The sequence below is a fragment of the Melospiza georgiana genome, chromosome 1, assembly GCF_028018845.1.
Source record: "Melospiza georgiana isolate bMelGeo1 chromosome 1, bMelGeo1.pri, whole genome shotgun sequence".
Taxonomy (NCBI): domain Eukaryota; kingdom Metazoa; phylum Chordata; class Aves; order Passeriformes; family Passerellidae; genus Melospiza; species Melospiza georgiana.
Genome location: NC_080430.1, coordinates 82,600,366 through 82,619,516, shown reverse-complemented (window position 1 = coordinate 82,619,516; position 19,151 = coordinate 82,600,366). Strand labels below are relative to the sequence as shown.

Below are 19,151 nucleotides of genomic sequence, written 5' to 3'. Positions count from 1 at the left end.
TTCATTTACAGAGTTAATAGGTTGAGGTGCCTCACATCCCATTGAGAGGAGCCACCTCCTAACTGTTAGTATATGCCTAATTAAGGATCTCAAATACCAAAAAGTCATCACTTACTTGTTTCTTCTGCCTCCCAGATCATTTAATTTGAATGCAAAAGATCGATTCCTACCCTACAACCTACTTTTTTGTTAGTTCATTAAAGTGTCTGCACTCCGACTAAGCAGTTGCCAACCCCTCCTAAAGCTGAGTTCTATTTGTTGCCCAGTTTTGCAAAGGAATGGATAATTTAAAAAGAACAGCATAACAAGAGAGAGTTTCTGATGGTAACCTGCTGGTGTCCTTCCACAGTATCTGCTATTGGAGAAGAGGTGATTATAGTTAATGACAAAGTGGACAGACTATTCCTGGTGATACTGAATTCTTTGGCATCTCACTAGTACATCCTGGTTTCTAAGTCCTGCTCCCAGAATTAAACTGCTCCATCTAGAATGAGGAGTGAACTTTCCTTCCAAATCAGAAGGTTAAAGAACACTTATCTGTCTGTTTTAACCCCCTCCGTTGCCCTGTGTCCTATTTTGAGGTCATCTGAAACATTCTTTGAAGAAACTCTCTATTGCCAAGATGATTTAGGATGGTTTTGGAAGTGGAGGGATTGAGTGAGCAGAAGGGAGGCCCTGCAGTACCACAGAGGGTGGCAAAACACAGTGACAATGCTATATAGGTACACACCTTCTCCATTTTCTAGTCTCCAGGGAAGCTGAGAGAAATGCAGAGGCACGGGGCAATAAGGAAAGTCCTTGGGAACTAGATGACAGAACTTTGCGGCAATCTTAAAAAGAAGACATTTTCTTAACTTGAAAAGGGAGAGATTTAACCAAAGCAAAACTTAAGATCTGCAGTTGGAAACACAACTTGTCAAACAGATGTTGTAGGAAAAGAATGGTTTTCAAGGCACCTGTTAGTCTGACCTCAAATAGGAGATAACAAGCAGCTCTCCTATACCAACAGTAATAAGCATGGCACCCATTCTCCCTCCAAATCTTAGACTAGAACTAGAATAGGTCTAGGAAAACATTTCAACATCCACCTCCTAGGAGATATTAAATATTAAATATATCAGTAGCTTTATATTACTAGAAAAAATGCTAAGGCTGCACAACAGCAAAGGAATTCCATACCCTAGAAATGAAGAAAGTTGAAGGGCAAAAAAAGGCAGGGGGAGGGTAAGAGGAGGAACACCATCTGCATACTTAAAATGAAGAAATAAATGGTAATACTTTAAATGCTTAATCACAAGCAGCTCCCTTGTTACGAACCAAACACATCTCTTTAGATGAGAGGCAGCAAATCTTAAATGGCTACACTGAAAACAAACCTGTTTTACAAAAAAGGAAAGTAATTCATATGCAATGCCATGCTCTACCAGCATTAAGAGGGCTGTGTTCTACCTACAAATACAGAAAAGGTCTTTAGTACTGCAATAGAATGTATTCTTAGGTAGTGGAAAATAGGATTTTGTGGAATGCATTCACAAGAGTAGAAAAAGTTCATTTTTAACCAAGAATTCTATAACTGATACATATATATATATATGGAGAAATGATGCAAAAAACTAGGCTGATACCATTATATAAGTGAACAATACAAGGATATTCCTTCTATCTCTCCTTCTGACCTAATTACTATTGGAAAGAAAGATGAAAAACACTTCATCAGTAATTGAACTGTAAATAAAAACTAATTTCATTAGATGCTGATTATCTTATGCTTTTTGCACAAGGTAAAACTTCTGCCAATACTGTAAGAAGAAAACAGGCATCTTCTAGGATTTGAAATAATAAATCTCTACTCCAAGGGATAGCAAAGCACCATAAATGTCCACAAGAAGTAGTAGAAAAGTATAAGACTTGAAGGGCATAGGAAAAAAAAAAGTTTTCATTCCATCCCTACAGTAAATATTTCTTTTTTGATTCTTGGAAGATTTTTTTTTTAAACCTCATAGAGTAAGGTAACATAGTAAAGCTTAAGTAATCCTGACATGATAGGATAACTTCAGATAGTATGTATTTTGCTTTTTATACCATATCATGCGTAGCATTACTCCAGATGTTTGTATGAAATGCAAAACCAGCCAGATCTTCTTTCATAAGCAATACTGGGTAATGTTTGACAGCAGAAAAAATCTGGAGTTCCATTACTAATGAGAGAAATTCCTGAAGATGCTGCAGACCAGGACTGAAATACATGCACTGAGCAAGAACAGATCTATACATATTTAAGCTCGGAATATAGAAGCTGGCCTCGTCTTTGTTTTTCTTCTGTTTGTTTGTTTTGTTTTTTTTAACAGAAAATCTATCCTCAACTGAGTTTAAAACCAAGGATAACCATACTAATGTGAGTTTTTAATTGACCACATGATTAAACCAATTTTTTTTGGTAGAAGATTAATCTTATTTTATGAAATTATTTGCTAAACCCTGCCGATATCGAAATCAGATAGCCTCTGAACAAGATAATTTATCATTGGCCATTAGGACAATGAGCTTTATTGGAGCAATAGATAGACACAGTACAAGAACAAGATGGGCAGCATGGATGATAACTAAATTACATTTCTGCATTACAGAAGACACAAAGAGGAAAAATAATATCCTCGAGCCTTTCTGATGCTGCTTCTGTGACACTGTGCAGCACTAGCAGTGGTAGAACACTTCAGTGTAACAGAAGCACGCTCTCTATTAAAATATCACTGTGGAACCACAGGAGAACAGTACCTGAGAGGGGCTCCTTCATGGGATTAGATACATTTGTGAAAGTGACCAGAAGAAGAAACTCGTGTACAGAAAGAGGCACTGCATGTCGCAACACAGACAGGAAACTCCAACTCAGAAGGAACTGCCATCTTTCCATCTGAGAAACACTGGGTTTTGGCATTAAAAACTGTCATTTTTTAATTTGTGTTTTCATTATCAGTGTCCCATTTTTAAAGGAATAACTATATTTTAAATGGTGTGTGGGCTTTGTTTACAGGAAAAAAAAAGGGCTGACTACATTAAGAACATATTTTGCATTATTAAATCTTAATTTTTTCTACCTGTGAAAACCAGCTGCGAGCATCAAGTGTTTCTAGTACCCTCTGTGCCTAGCACAGCCTAAAACTGCTATCAATAGTACTTAACTAATGTGTTCCCTTTTTATTACTAGGAAATACAATCAGATGTTTATAGACATCCCACAAACATGATGCACATGGAAGCTGAATGCATTATCTGAAAAGAAAACGAACAGACAAATCTCCTCTGATAGACCTAAATTAGACTGCTGGAAAAAAAAAAAAACTGCCCAACAGCTTCTGATTATAAAAGCCTATAAAACCCCTCACAGATATATGGATCTAATACAAAAGATATCAGCAGATCTATTACACTATTATGTTGCTCTATGAACTTAACTACTAGCACAAAACAGGTTTCTTCTTCTTGTGCAAGGCAGAACTCAATTTTTTTCCAGACCTTTGACAGGCTTAAATCCTGAATCTTTTCTGTCCACAAAAGAAAATGACTATTTGGTCTCTGAGGTGAGGCAGTTCAGAATGTGTTTAGCTCTGTTGCAGAAGTCAATTAAAAAGTAAGTCAAAAAGGTCAAAATTTTATTACGATCTTTTTCATCTGCCAAAACCTCCTCTGCCATAAACCAGAAAGTATACCCTTCTGCTTTCTTTCTCTGTGTCCACACAAATGAGCACCATTCTCTGCTCTCACATTGTCCTGAGAAAATGCATTTCTCCATTTGTAATGCCAGAATGGAAAAAATGGAAGCAGCTCCCTAATCTGCGTTACCACAGAAGTCACAAAATTCCTACTTGATTGAGAGCTGTGTAAACTGCATGTAGCACAACAGAAATCAAACCCAAATCCATACCTGCCAAAATTTTATCTTCCACATACATCATTTTACATAGGGTAACAAGCCAACTACCTCTTTTTTCAGGGCTGCCTCTCCACAATGCTTATGCTCCCAAGCTGGCAGCGGCAGATCCCAGAATTATGCGGCTCTTGGCACCCGTGACTGAGCCGAGTGTGCAGGCACTGGCACTGCCACTGAGGCAGGAGCAGGGTGAGTGGCTGATCAGTCTGCTGTGGGATGTGGGTGCATTTGTTTCCTGGCCTGTACTACAGGCACAATATTTACTGATGTTCTTTTGCGCTCTGGCTTCGCATGCCAAAAGCCTTTCTTTGTTCTGCTGCTACAGATGCTACTATAAGTCACTGTCATTTCCTAACGAGCTTCAGTAGCTGCTTCCTGCAGTGGATGAGGAAACACCTGGTTGCCTGTAAAGGATTTGTGTTTGACACAGACTAAGCATTACAAACCGATCATTACCTCCTATCCATCTTTGACATTGCCACTAATTGTTCCTGCTGTCCTGGTCTTGACTCTCATCTTTCCATTTTCCCCCTCCACGTATGTTTTACCTGCTGTTACTGCTTTAGGTTTTTTTTTTTTTTAATTCTCTACTACAGTACTAAAGCTAGATTGTGAGGGGTTCTTTTCCTAAAGCATGGACTTTAAGTCAGTTGCACAGCATTAAATGACACCAGATACCAAAATCAGATTTGTCACAGGAAAAGTTCAGAGAAATGAAGTAATATTGTGATATGAGTATGGAATTTATATATAAACACATGTTTCATCTTGCAGATATAAGTAAACATCAAGAAAATCCATGTTACAGGTCACAGCACATTGAAGCAAAAATTCAGCCTGTATGCTGCTGTGCAGAAATTGAGGGAAATTAGAAATTCATTAGTTGCAATGTTCTCATAGAGGTACTTCTGACACAGCAATACACAATCTGGGTTTGCTTCTACTTAATGGGAAAGCATGTGAAAAGTCAGGATAGCAAGGTCACTTATATGCAGAAAATGTGTGTGGGATTTGGGGAGTTTTGATGGATTTTTTTTTGTCTCTGAGGATGAATGATCATCTGTTTTGGGGACAAGCACTGAGGCTTTATTGCATGCCATGTGAAAAAATAAAAGATAAAGGAAATAGATAAAAGAAAATATGGGAATTGAAACAAGAAAGGATGGAAAAGACAAGGATGTGGTAAGACAGAAATGGGTGGTTTAGGGAAAGATGGTGCACTAAGAAAAGGCAAGAGAGCACAGGAAGGGAGAAGGGTGGATGTTAAGAAGGTGTGAGTGTCTCCATCTGGAGAACTTCCTGAGGAGAGGAAATTGCAAGAGGCAGCCGCTGCAGAAGTTTAGGTCCAACAATAAGGGCATGTGCTGGGCTATCAGTTTTGAACAGCACTTCTAGTGCTTTCCCCCAGAAGCCTGTAAACTTCCCTAGGCACCTACCAATCTGCAGAAGGGCAGCAGAAGAATTGAGATGATTGAAGCTCTGCACAAGAGCCTACAGCAACTTCTGTGCCACCTCTGAGGAAACCAGGGAGAGCATAAACTGCTTCCCTGAACACATTCAGCCTTCACCAGGTTTCCTGCTTGCAACAATCACACATGAACTTGAAGACAGGCAAACCAAAGAGTAGCTGGACCTGAGTCCATCCTGAAGTAGATACCAAAGTCTGTCAGGAATCCTGGTGGTGAAAGCCTATTCTGTGACTCTGCTCCTAAGACTGCTCTCCTGCCTGCATAAGGGAAGCAGCCTAAAAGGAAAACTTCATTCCTGCATTTAAAGTAAGAACACTGGCATGAATTTACCAGGATGTGATATGTCAGTCACAAAATTGTTATACCTGTTATACCATCCTGATACCCAGAAGAGCAGAGGTGATGGAGTACTGCATGGCAGTGTTTGAGCTACATCTCTTCTTCTGGGGCTATTCTCAATGTCTTTGAGCTCTGCCTGTGACAGAGAATGAAAATATTCAATGGAGTCCAAGCTAAGGATGCTCAGTGCTGATGGAGCATTTCCTGAGGCAGCACTGGCTGTAAACACTGCTGCTGAGATGTAAGAGCTGCTCTCAGCAGCACTAGAGCCAACTTCATTTCATCAAATCCTAATGTCTTAGTGGGGTGTAGCAGTGAATCTACAGGAGCTTTTCATTGTCAGATATTTGGTAAAGACATTCATCTCCTGCTGAGGATTGCCCCTGGAAAGCAGGGCTCTGTTTGTGATCAGCCAGTGGCTATTACAATTTTAAATGACTTAATAGTTAATTCATGCTCACACTTAGGGTGACTAGGGCCAAAAAGGGGAGATGGGTAAAGGCAACAACATCTTATCCCCATTTCTAACAAATATACATATTTAACAACTACTTCAAAAGACTGAATTTGACTCACAGTTGAGACGATTCCTTTAAAACTTTCTCTGTGAGAACACACAATGAACAACTGTAAAACCATCCTTTGAAAAATGGTGTTCCCCTTTCAGTGATTTACTCCATTACAAATTGGTCAAAAATGACTTTAAAACCCTGAAGATTTGAAGGAAAGATTGGCCAAAGTCTTGTTTTAGAAGAGATGAACTGAGTAAAGAGAGGCATACAAAATGTCCAACCATAAATATTTACCCTAAATATATTACAAGACTGACAGAAGTTTCCCTAATAAATCAAAATTTCATCAGACTTCATACTCAGAGAGATTTACCTGGAGCTATGAACTCTTGAGTCAGACACTGCCAGGTTTGCATTAATGCAGCAGCCAGAAAGATAGTGTAGCCTGTGTTAGGCGCTTATGCCACTTCTACTCCTAAAACTCTGATCCTGAAATGGAGGAGGGGCATGCACACTTCCTAGGGGTTTTTCAGCTTGGAAACATGCTCAAAGAGCACATGATTCTATTAGTGTGTATGTTTACCAGGAGATCCCACAAGAACACCTCCTTTGTGTGCACAAAGAATGACTAAACTGGACAGCTCTGGCTCTCAGAGCAGATAATGAAATGGAAATAACTTCATCTGTCAAAAACTGTTATGTGCACTGTTGCCAAATTTCATCTCATTGAGCATGTCCAGCCATCTGACAGGTGGCAATTTCACAAAGCAATAGCTATGGGATGGAAAACAGACATCCTTTTACACATTCATTGTGTAAATAGTGCCTTTTTGTTTCAATCCATTTTCAGTATCTATAATAAAATCAGCTGATAAAAGCTGAAAATCATACAGGTTGAACAAGGAGTGCTTTTTTCACGCTGGAACAACTGCTTTCCATTAGGTAAGGAGGATCTCTCTTATTACAAAAAATTGCTGAAACAAAAGTGAATTAAGAGAATAAATTAAGAGTTTAGCCTACCTTTTCAGTCTCATAATTAGACAGGGGTTTTAAGTGAAATCCACATCTGTCTAATGCAAGATCTGTATGCAATTTCATGTGGTAAAATGCTCTTGTAACACAATTCATTCTTCAGAGGGAAAAAACCCCAGCATCTCAATGGTACTACTACCTGTTTGTGTTACATTTGGGGCAAACAGTTTAAAATTACTAAAAAAAGTTAATATACTGTGGGATTGAGACCAGAGTGGTTAACCATTTTTTTCTTCCCTAGAAGAACTTGGACACACTTAATTGCCTGCATTTCTGTCAATATGTAGCATCTGTGAAGCGCATTAGGAAATGGCCTTAGCCAAGAAGATGGCATTATTAAATCTGCATTGTATTTATTCCCTTATCAGTGCTCTGAATTCTGCAATTAATCCTGAGCACCACGACAACAGGGTCACAGACATAAATAAAACTATGTATCCATAAAATGTGGGGAAAAAAATTCATTTGGAATACTGGCAGTGTTGTGTGGGAAACACTGCAATCCTAATAGAAACTGCTTGTTCTAAAAAAAATTAAATACTGAAATTAAAAATGAGCATTTAAAAATTATCAAGACAATTAGGAGAACTATCCAGGAAGTTTTTTGATCCATTCAACAAGAGCCCAGTTCCTACAGTCTGTACTGTTGATTTAGAGAGCAAACAAGGAAGGTTGCCAAATGAAGTGATGAAGCAAGTGAAAAATAATGAAATTATTCTGTTTCACTTAGAAACATAAACACCAAAAGCTTCATAAATCTGACCAATAATCCTTTAAAGACCAGTCCCATGGTTATTTTGTGGAGGCTGAAGCAAAGGAAGAAATGTGGAAGATTTAAGAATAGATAAATTAAAATTAGAGACTTCTGTATTAGCAGACATTTGAGCCTGTGGTTTAAGCTAGGAAGAAAGTGCCAATGGATTTGTTCAGTAATCTTTGAAGTCTGCTACCCCTCCTTTTGCTAATGGCATAACAGAAAGAAAAACCACTGCCTGTCTCCACCACTGCAGACTGTAAGGATGCAGTGTATTCTGTAAAGACACAGTGAGCTTCAGCTAATTCTCTCAGAAACTGTTTTGATGACAGTGTCACATCAATCCTCTAATGTGGCATGCTAGTGACCCACAGGAACAGGGGGACAGAGAAACTAATAGAAGGGTAAGAAATACAGAACCAACTTTTCTTCTTGTTCCACTTTTACCTTACACTACCCATCTGTAAACTGCAAATTTACAAACATCAGGAAAAGACAGTTTGGTCTAAACAACTGCTTAGAGGACTGCAGTTTCTCTGTCACAGAGTATGAACATCTGGGGGCCTCAGGCAGCTCATCAGGACCTTTCCCACTCATCTGCAGGCCACACTGCAACCTTATTAAACCTTCATGACAAACGTCCTCAGCAACCAATCTTCTTAACTCAGACAGCTGTATATATGTGTTTACTCTCCTTCCTCCCATACAGCTTTCCACCTTTTCAATTGTTCTTACACATAATGAGTGGAATAAAGGAAAAAAAACAAAACAAAACCAAAAAAGGAGATGCATTGACAAGGTAGTAAAAGGAATGGATCTGAAGTAGTTGTGTGATTTTGAGACAGTGGTGCAGTGATGGGAAGGGGAGGAAATAATGTCTTGCTTCTTTTAGCCTGCATTTTCCCAAGATTTCTAGTCAGAAATATTAACTTTTTGTCTCCACAGTGCATACTCAGCCCTCACAAAATTTATTTTCACATGCCTTTCCTCACTAGATTAAACCATTCTGCCATGAAAATACCCTTCCTGAGCTACATTCACTGTTCAGTATTGCTGTGTCTCCTGAAACATCCTTAATGAGATAACTCTGTTCTGAACTAAATTTTGTTCCTCTGCGTGCTACCTCACCCAGTGACTTCAGGTCCTGCAGTTACTGTGCATTCCCATCCCTCTTCCATGACTCATTTCCAGCACCTTATATGTGATTACATTGGCTCTCACACATCTGGTCTTTCCCCTGACCCTATTTAGGGTGGCAGTTACTTATCTTCATTTATGCAAAAGCACTGCTTTGGAGTTCCTGTTAGAAAAAGCTAATGGCAGAAGGAAGAAATGTTTTCAGAGAGGAGCAGCCAGGCAAGCTGGGTGTTTCAGCAACGAGGAGCAGGGAGGAGGATGGATTGAGTGCCCTCAGGGTGACCCCTGGACCCTCTGTACCTGATGTCTGCCGACACCAGCAGGAGCTGTATGTGCCCTCCCTCGGGGACTGGGGGGATGTGTGGGCCACTGCTGTTCTGCTGATGATCCCCAGGAACACTCAGGACAGGCTGAACACCCCTCTGAGGTCACAAAACTATGACATGTTTGATGTAAACTGCAGTGACATAGTCTTGACAGATCTAGAGCTACACGGAGACAATGAGAAATCACTGCAGTATGGGAACTGGACCATGGAGATGCAGGCTCAGGGCTCCAGTCAGATGCAGCTTCTTGCATAATTCTGGAAGTTTCCTGACTTTTTGTCTGTCGGTTGTAGCTGGAAGCACATGGTTTGAGGAAGACAACTAACACTGAGTTGGGACAGAAGAAATAGGTGGGGGACAGTGCAGGAGCTCTCCTTGGTGGCATATAACCTTGTCCAGGGTCAGCTCCACCACAGGAAGCTTGTATGAGAGCTTGCAGCAGTTATGAATCTGCCTGTCTGCTAATAATTACTTTAAAAGCAATGATCACTCTGCTTTCATTTCACCAAATAAAGAAGTTAAAACTTAAAGTTTTTAACATTTGCTGATTCACACTCAGTAAAGATGATTAGTGAGCATCTCTATTAGCAATCCAGAGCCCCTCCTGTGTAAGCCTCTTTCATGTGACTTGTCCCATTAGCCTTTTTTTCACAGCTTTTATTTGCTACCAAAGAAATAGCACATGTGAAGTGATGTTTGGGATTTAGAGTATTATAACAGCTCACTGCTATGTGACAACTTTTTACAATTAAGTCTGAGAAAATCAGAGTGCATGAAACCAAATTGTAAAGATCCTGAGTAGAGACACACTAATCCTCTCCAAAGGCAGGGCTACTGATAGATTAAGTCATTAGACTAGATGCACACAGTTCAGAAAAGGAAGCTGTGGTCACATCACTGGGCAGGCTTTCATATGATGATTTCAAAAAATCTGCTTCAAATGCATGGCAGGCAGGAAATGCTCTCCTCAGAGTCAGTCTTGTTACTTAAAATACAGTTTTGCAGTCAAACTGCAGAGAAGTAAACATAAGTAAAATTGTCAAATTGGGAGCTCAAAAGTTAGAAAATGCCAGACTAAGTTTCCTTTTCTGAGTCATCGCTCTTCCCCTCCTTCCATGCCTTATGGCCAGTGCACACAATGCAAGATGGTTCTGTGGCTTTTATGCACTACATCAGGTCTCCACTGAAAAACGTTCAATACAAAGAAAAAACTAACAATAGCATCCTGGTGGATAATTCTACAGCACTCAATGTTTATTTCAGATACATCACAAATGGTGATTTTTGGAATATCTGTAAAGTGAGACATTTATATAGATCTCATTTCCTATTTCAAAATTGAAGGGATTAAGAACTGAAGTGTCTAGGAAATGCAAATACTGTGTTTGAGACATTACAGAGTGGGCTTTAAACTTCCTTTTTGTATCATGCTTCAAATATTTGAGACTGTGCTCCCACAGTGTTCTGTAACAACAGTTTGTTCTCAGCACACCTAACTGGGAACACCTAAAACTAAGTATCAGCAGAAAATACTTTGAATGATTTCACAACTATAACAGGAAAGCTTTAGGGCACAAAGGAGGGACACAACAAAATATTAAGTAAATATGAGACTTTTGTTTTCATTGTGTATGTGTGTTCTACTCGTTGTTACACAAGTCAGAAGCACTCTTCCCTCTAGTGTGCTGTTGCAATTTGAGCCTCAGCTTGGGGTAAATTAGGCATAGACAGAAAATGTACAAAATAGGGCATGATAATAATTGTTTTCTAATGAATTCATAAGGAATTCAAATTATGCTGTACAGTCTTGACTTTTGACTTTTGAAACACAGTAACATTTTACCTGTCCAAAGTGTTCGTAACATTTTACTCGAAATTCAAAAAAGACCTCCAAACCAGAAAAAAAAATCCAGTATATGACATCCTAATTATATTTATATGTGATTAGCAGAGCTGCAACTGTTAGCTTTGGCATATAGATCTGATTCTTAATTAAACCCATAAATGGCAAATAGAAATCTAGTTTTATTACAAGCTGAGCCCAGAGCAGAGGAATAAGGGCACTGTGACAAAAGGCTTTATAAATATTTCCTGACAATAGAAGATCAAGCTTGCAGCCCTGTGGGGAAGCCTGCTTCCCTGTGAGCACATGCACCTGCCTGTTCTCTCCAAACCTGTGTTTCTTAGGGACAGCTACTGTCCTGTCCATGATAGCACTTTTCCTTTTCTGGGCTGTCATTCTCATCACCCTGTTGTCCCCTTTCTTTGCACTTAGCTCTTGCTCCACAAACAAATCATCCAGCCAATCAAATTCTGCTTTCAACATTCTGTATGGACCTCCTCCTTCAACAAACCTCAGTTCCTCTCCTGATGATCCCCTACAAATCCATCTCTATTGTTCCTCTTCTCCATTGCCATTTTCCATTTGCCCATGTTCTTTATTTTTCTATCTACCTGCATTCCTATTTGTCTTTTAGCTTATGGTGATGCTCCTCAGAAATGTCTTTAGTATTAGTTTTCTTCACGTACACAGACTTCATTCCATGTACTATCTTCATCTTTCTCCAAATTTTTTTTCTTAGTTTCCATCTCTTAAGCCAGTTTTTGGCAGCTCTCCATACAAGTTGGCCCCACTTTGCTCTCAATCTCCTCTATTGCCATCTACCCAGTTTCATTTTTTTATCACAGTATCACATTTTGAAGGCAATCCTTATCATGCTAGTCTGTTTTGTTTCTCCTCACCCCCAAATGAAGAAAAAAACAAGGGCTTGCATTGTTTCATCACTTTCCCCATTTTGATCAGATCAAGCAACATTTTAACAGATGTCAATCATACAGACTGTGCTCAGATTAAGCAAAACCATAACAAAAGTGTTAGTGACACTGTTGGCCCAGAAATCTTGTGCACATGAAAAATTAAACACTTTCTACTGTCCCAGGATTGTCAGCCTTTATTTGACAGCAAACCTTGTTTTAAAATAATGAAAAGTGTTCTGGAAAAATAAAATTCTGTATCCAATGTGCAATGTCTTCCTTCTGTCACCTGATGACCATATTGCAGGTGATGACTTGTCATTGCTAGAGATACTTTGAAGAAGGTGGTTGTCACAGTTCATCAACTTCATCAGATGCAGGGGAGATTTTCCCTTTTGATATCAAGAAAGCTGAATTTGGGCAGCCACCTCCAAAGATGTGACTCAGTCAGAAGGTACTGGGTAGCAGGGATCAACTGAGAAAGAGGGAATGAGACGCAGAGAAATACTAAAAAAAAGCAAAGCCAGTGTCAGGAACTGCAGAGAAGTGAATGTGGGTTTATATTGTGGCAGATGGGGACAGAATATGAGATAGGAGCCTGAGAAAAAAGAAAGGAATCTAGGGAATTAACCTGCTTTTCCATCATCTACTGCTACATCTGATAACAGACCAGTTAACATGCTGGAAAACAGTCTTGGTGTGACTCATGAGCACAACTCTTGGTAGACATCTGCTCAACAAACACACTGAGTGGCATGTCCCTTGATCACTTTTGCTGTTGTGGAGCCTTGATTCCCTTCCCCAGTGGCTGGTTCCAGCAATCCATCCACTCACTGAATGGCTGGTAAGTGACCAGTGAGCCAGCCTTGGAGACAAGACTTCACTTTTTTGCTCCAGCTGCTGTTCTGTGCATCATCCTTAAGTTCACTTATTTCTGTCTCTGTGTCCACAAGAAAATTTTAGTTGAAAGGAGTTACCAGCTAGCTGGCCAAGTGGTTACAATCAGACATCAGACTTCCTCACAGCCACCCAGTATGTTTCATTTTATTACCTTTGGATAGTGAAAAATTGCTGTTTGAATGTTGTTTTTATGGCTGTTTTATGTTTTTATGGTGGCGATGCTGAAGTTTTGTAACATGACCTTATAGTATAGTACAGCAACATTGCAATTAGAAAATATTTTCCTTAAAATATATTTCATGTGCTTGTTTTTGCCCCAAAAAACTAGCAGCACTTAAACACATGCATTCAGTTCAGTTTTAAAGCAAGAAATTTTTGAGTTCTAGAAAATATATTTCTAGCAACTTACTTTCACTGGCTGCATAATCCTGTGGATCAAGTATCCCTGATTCCTGCAGCGATCTAATACAGGAGTCCACCAGCTCCAGACCAGTGGTGAGTTCATCTTCTATATCCTTCTGACCATCTGTAATGAAATTAACAACATAAAAATGTAAAAGAAGGCCAAAAAGGTAAAGCCATATACAAGACAAAAGCTAAAACCAGTTTTTTGTGACTAAGCATTCACAGCTGATGAAGGGATGGAGGCCACACATTCCCAGGACACTGGCCATACTGAAAATTGTGCCATCCTTTGAAAGCGTGGCCTTGGATTAATAAAAGCAAAATGAGAATATTTAGTTCTAGTAGTAAAAAAAGCCAGAGACACATTTAGCAGTGCCCCTTCTCAAAACTCTACTTAGTTTCGGTGTACTTTTTGTCAATCCTAAAAACTTTTGCCAAATCTTGTCACTTTTTAAGTACAGTTTTCACGCACTAGCAATTAGTAAAAACACAAAAAACCCCCAACAAAAACCTCCACACACATCAATGTGATTTTCCTCTCCATCTTTTTTAGGTAAAAATGATCTCTCTGGGAGAGAATGTAAGTAATACATAGGTGTAGATAGGTACATTACCTTGTGTTTGCCAGTGAAACTGCTCTTCTGTTGAACTGGAAAGAGAAAGAAAAACGTGGTAATTTTTAATTAAATTGTTTGGTAGTGTGCCATGAATATTCAGATATAAATCTATTCTGAAGGAACTGATTTAAGAGAAGAACACACTTAAGAATAAAAAACCTATTTAGAATACATAATTATATATATTTTTAATTAATGACTTGTACATCATTCACTCAGCTGGAGGGAAGCATCCTTGTTTCTTTATGAAGTAATTTCAATCATGCATATAGAAATTGGCCTCTTGGTCTTGATACACAAACTACACTATTTAAAAAAAAAATTAGCATTCTTCAACTTTTTTGGATCCTTCCATTTGTCTGATTCTCCATGTTTATCAAGAAAATTATAAATTGCTTTTTTAAATGAACAGTTACATGTGATTTCTGAAAGAAATTATGAGTCCTGGTTCTACTGATCATTATGTGCATTTTTATATTATTCAAATGTGCAGCCAAGTTAATTCAATTGGCCTACACAGGAGAGTAAATTTAGATATGTTTGTGCTTCTATGTACAAGCACTTAAGCAACAGAAGGTCTTAATTTTAAAATAATGAGCATGCACACCAGAGGATGGGTTAGGTAGGGAGTTTTTTTCCAATAAAATGAAAGATACATTCAAATGAATTATAAAATAAATTGTACATTCAATTAGGAAATGACTACACTTTCCTCCAAGGCATGTTCTGTTTATGCTTCAATATAGGTCTTTCTCACAGGACAAGAATCCAAAAAGGATTGAAGTTACTCAGTGCTACCCATTCTTTTGATAACAATGAACTGATTATTACATCCATGACTGAATGATTTTTGTGTACATTTTTGTAAGATACTTACAGGGGAGAACAACATTATCTGTTGCATCCATAAGTTAAAAAAAAAGAAAAAAACAAACACTGAAATGATTTTAACTTTTCCAACAATTATATTTATTTTTTCATTTATTTTATGATGTTGAGACTAAATGCTCTTTTGGATTAATAAAAGGATTTAAATCTCCAATTGTTTTCCCTTTTCCCAGCAGATGCTGGATCACTTATAAATATATATCAGTATACCTCCTACTATCTAAGTTCTGAACAATAGTAATGTAAATGAAATTAAATGCTTCCTTGTGGAAGTTTATTTTTACAGTAAAGAACTTGTGCAAATTATTTACCAGATTTGATAGTGTTAAAAACAAAATATTGTCTAATTTACATAAAAATAGTTCTAAAAGAACTTTTAATTTCTACCTGGCATCATAAATGTTAACATGGCCAGTTCAAATCTATACATCATCATAAACTTCCTAATATCGATGGTCTGTGGTTTATCTTGATTCACAGTAGTGAGATGTTATAGATTAAGAAGCCAGTCCTTGGATGAGATAGTGAACTAAAATTCTTGCATTCAAGTCCACTGAAATTAACAATATTGAAAATAAGTGCTGCCAGAGTCCTCAGATAAACAATAATAACTGCAAAGTACTGAACTGGATGAAATTACTTTAATTTAAATTACCTTTGAAATGAAGTCCTAGTCGTGACTAGGGACAGTGACTTTTTTTGAAATAACACTTTTCCCAATTTTACATTCCTTTTGTCTGATTTTCAGATGTACTAAATAACTGCAGCTTCATCTGACACACTGGGACTTGAGAGCAATCTTCCCTTCTGTAATTAGCACAATCCATAATAAGTAATGTACTACTTTCCACTCCAAAGTCCCTCTTTCAGTATCCAGACTTCTTTGTGATAGATATCACCTCACCAGCCAGAAAAAAAGTAATATCTCAGGTGGCATTCTTGCTGGCAGAATGAATTACTAGATGTTGCTGGCAAGAACATCATGATGTAAAAGCCTATGCCACCTCATCCAAATAAGTTAGAAAAGAAAATCAAGTCATGCATAAAGAGTGAATTACCACTTACAGGAATTCCAGCTTAGCCCATTTCAAGTAGCAAACTTGTACAAAATTTAACAAAGGTCATTATGTTCAATGAATCACTTATGGTTGATTCATAGTAATCCCCAATACCACTTGTCTGACTTCCACAGAAACACTGTGCAGTATCCATATTAATCTCAGGATCACAATGAATTTTCACCACATTTTGACATTTCCAATTTTAGTCATGCTTCTCCTCACCAGTACTGTAATGGTCTTTCAATAAATAATGTAGCTTTTAGAGTCACGATGGCAGAACCACCATCAGAATTTTTATCCCAATGCTACCTTCTTATTCAGCATGTGGAACATGACCCAGGCTGAGCAGGCCAGTGGTGAGTCCCCGTCCCTGGAGGTATTTAAAACGTGTGTAGATGTGACACCTGGGGACATGGTTTAGTGGTGGGCTTGGCAGTGCTGGGTTAATGCTTGGACTCGATGGTCACAAAGGTCTTTTCCAACATAAAAGATTCTGTGATTCTCTATTAAAGTTGTATTTGCTCCTACAAAAATATCAGTATATTCTGGTATGGAAAGAGTGCTGTTTTCCTTAATTAAATTCATGTTCTCTGGCGTTTTAACAATCCAATATAGTTGGACATTGAAGCTGCCATTTCTTGGTTGCAATGCAATGCCAGAGCCTTGCAAACAAAAATTGAAAGGGTTTCACTAGAAAACTTTATTAGAATTTGCCATAGTTTTAATCTAAATACTCTTTATTTTTCCTTTTTCTCTTTTTTTAACTGAGCTTCCCCTGCTTTTGGCCTGAAAAAGATTCCTGACTGAAGCAACCTGACTTGTTTGTGCAGGAAGCCTTTAGGCTGTGTCACAACTGTGCCAAATCTGCTTGAGTGAATTAAAGGGCACACTTTTCTGTCCTTTGCTTTCAGGTGTTTCCCATTACACAAGAGATCAGTACAATTGACTGTACAGTTACATCAAATACATGAAAAGACAAAAAAACAATAATTAACAATTAACAACAAAAAAAACAATAATTAATAAGAAGTATTGTCCTAATGAATTTTTTCAGCATGTTCAGCAAGAAGTATTTTTGCTTCGTATTTTTTAATAAAGAAAAAAATGCATTAGCAACCACTTTTCTGAATATTCCTATGCCTCATTATGTAAGTTTGCAAATGTTAGGATCTTTGTCTGAGATAGATGAGCAATAAAATTCTCTATCAAGCTGTTCTGAGCTAGTAACCTGAGCCCACCTTAAGAGTTTGAGGGAGGGATTTTGACTAGAACTACATTGGTATAGCATTAGAAAATCCTAGCATAAAAAACGGCTGACCTGAGAACTCAAGCAGGTAGAACTACTACATCCCTTAACCCAAACTCAGAAGAATAATTGTAATTTATTTATTCTTCTTTTATTTTTGGTAGTCACTGCATCCTGCTTATACTTCCAATGTTCTAGGTACTACTGTTCTAATTAATTCTACCTGACTTATAGAAAGAATCCTCCATCATTATTCATCTATGCAAAACTTGATTCTTCTATGCTTATATTGCCTTTGGAAAACTCCATGTATTGAAGGAAAATTGCAAGGAAGCTGAATAACTTAAGAATGAGAAGATAATGCTAAAACCCAAACAAATTAGCAAAACACTAAGAAGAATATTTTTATATGATTAGTTCTTGATGTTAATGTTTAAGCTAATGAACCTATCTTCTGTAAAGATGCACTGCATTGTGCTTAAAGCTTTACCTTTAATAACCACCTAGGAAAGGAGATATTCCAGTGAATTTTTTTTTACCTCCCTAGGCAAGAATGAGGAAAGTAAATATCCACAGAAGAGTCATCTTGATTCCAGCTGAACTCACACGTTCCCATTTCTGCACAAATGGCATAAAAGCACCAAAGCAGTGAGAACCCTCTGTGTGTGCCCTTGAATGTGGGGAGGGCAAAAGGCAAATGAGCACAGCACGCTACAGGGAGCTCGTTTTGGGGAGCATCACCTGGGGAGGTCTACCTGCCTCTGCACAGCCAGGGAACAGCAGCAGCACAGAACATTGCAAAAACACAGATTTTCTACAGCCAGCTGAGGATGTCTGACTATTACCAGCAGCTCTGTACATCAAGTTTATCCTTTTCAGGCACAAACAGAAAATTCCCAGACTGACCTACAGTTTGTCCACAAACAAGCAACAAACCAGGCCTTAGGGAGCCTTCATTTTTTCCTGTGCCTCAAGTCGAAGTGCATGTCCCTTCATGATGGACTTAATAGGAATCCACCATGATAAGATCAGCCAGCACCTGCACAGCAAGGTGAGTTACAGAAGACCATCAAATGCCTCCCCCAGCAATTTACAGGAGTCAAAAGCAGTTTTGGTGGTGTAGCAGTGAATGCTCCACATGACGCCAAAATAACACTTTCCTGGACAACATTCACCATATTTCTATAAAAGCAACCAAAGTCCTCAAGGGAGGTAACCTAGAGGAGGGGAAGTCTACTGAGTATTTTGGCAGAAGGAAAGCTGCCTGGGACACCCTCAGACTGTGTTGCTGTTAGGGCCTGTACAAACACCCAAAGATTCCCTTCCAAAGCAGGTGCTGGGAAGCAGCAAGGGCACCTTGGACACAGCTGAACTCCTGGAAGGTGGACGTGTGCCTGTGGCACTGGCAGCAGGGACAATGGTAGGCAAGGGTAAGTTACACCAAACCCCAGGCCACAGGCACATTTTGCACACTACCTGGCCACAGCAGTACTTGCAGCATCACTTGGGTTTAGTTTGAGACATTACATGGCCTAATGTGAGACCAGGCCCACTTCAGAGGAATGCCTTGATAGGATCAGAACCTTGCCGTGCAAGAAGGAGCTCCACTGCCCTGCACAGCCTTCTCCAGCAATGTTATTTACTAGGCAGCCTGCAGAAATTCATTGTTCTTCCCACATGCACCAAAACACAGCAGTGCACACGCACAGCAGGCCACAGCAGTTATGGGCATTCACTGCCTTGCTGCCCCCCAGGAGAACACCACAGCAGAGAAACTCACTTC

The 19,151-nt window shown here is 38.8% G+C and overlaps 1 protein-coding gene across 5 annotated transcripts in view; it reads right to left on the bottom strand.

Moving 5' to 3' along the window:
- The window catches only part of CTNND2 (catenin delta 2), a 635,183-nt gene that overhangs the window by 287,851 nt on the left and 328,181 nt on the right, over positions 1-19,151 (bottom strand). For all 5 annotated transcript variants that reach the window (XM_058042059.1, XM_058042075.1, XM_058042094.1 and 2 more), the window contains 2 exons: positions 14,171-14,205; positions 13,561-13,677 (listed from right to left, as the gene is read on the bottom strand). In XM_058042059.1, the coding sequence (XP_057898042.1) occupies positions 13,561-13,677; positions 14,171-14,205 (152 nt within the window). The remainder of the gene's footprint in view (positions 1-13,560; positions 13,678-14,170; positions 14,206-19,151) is intronic.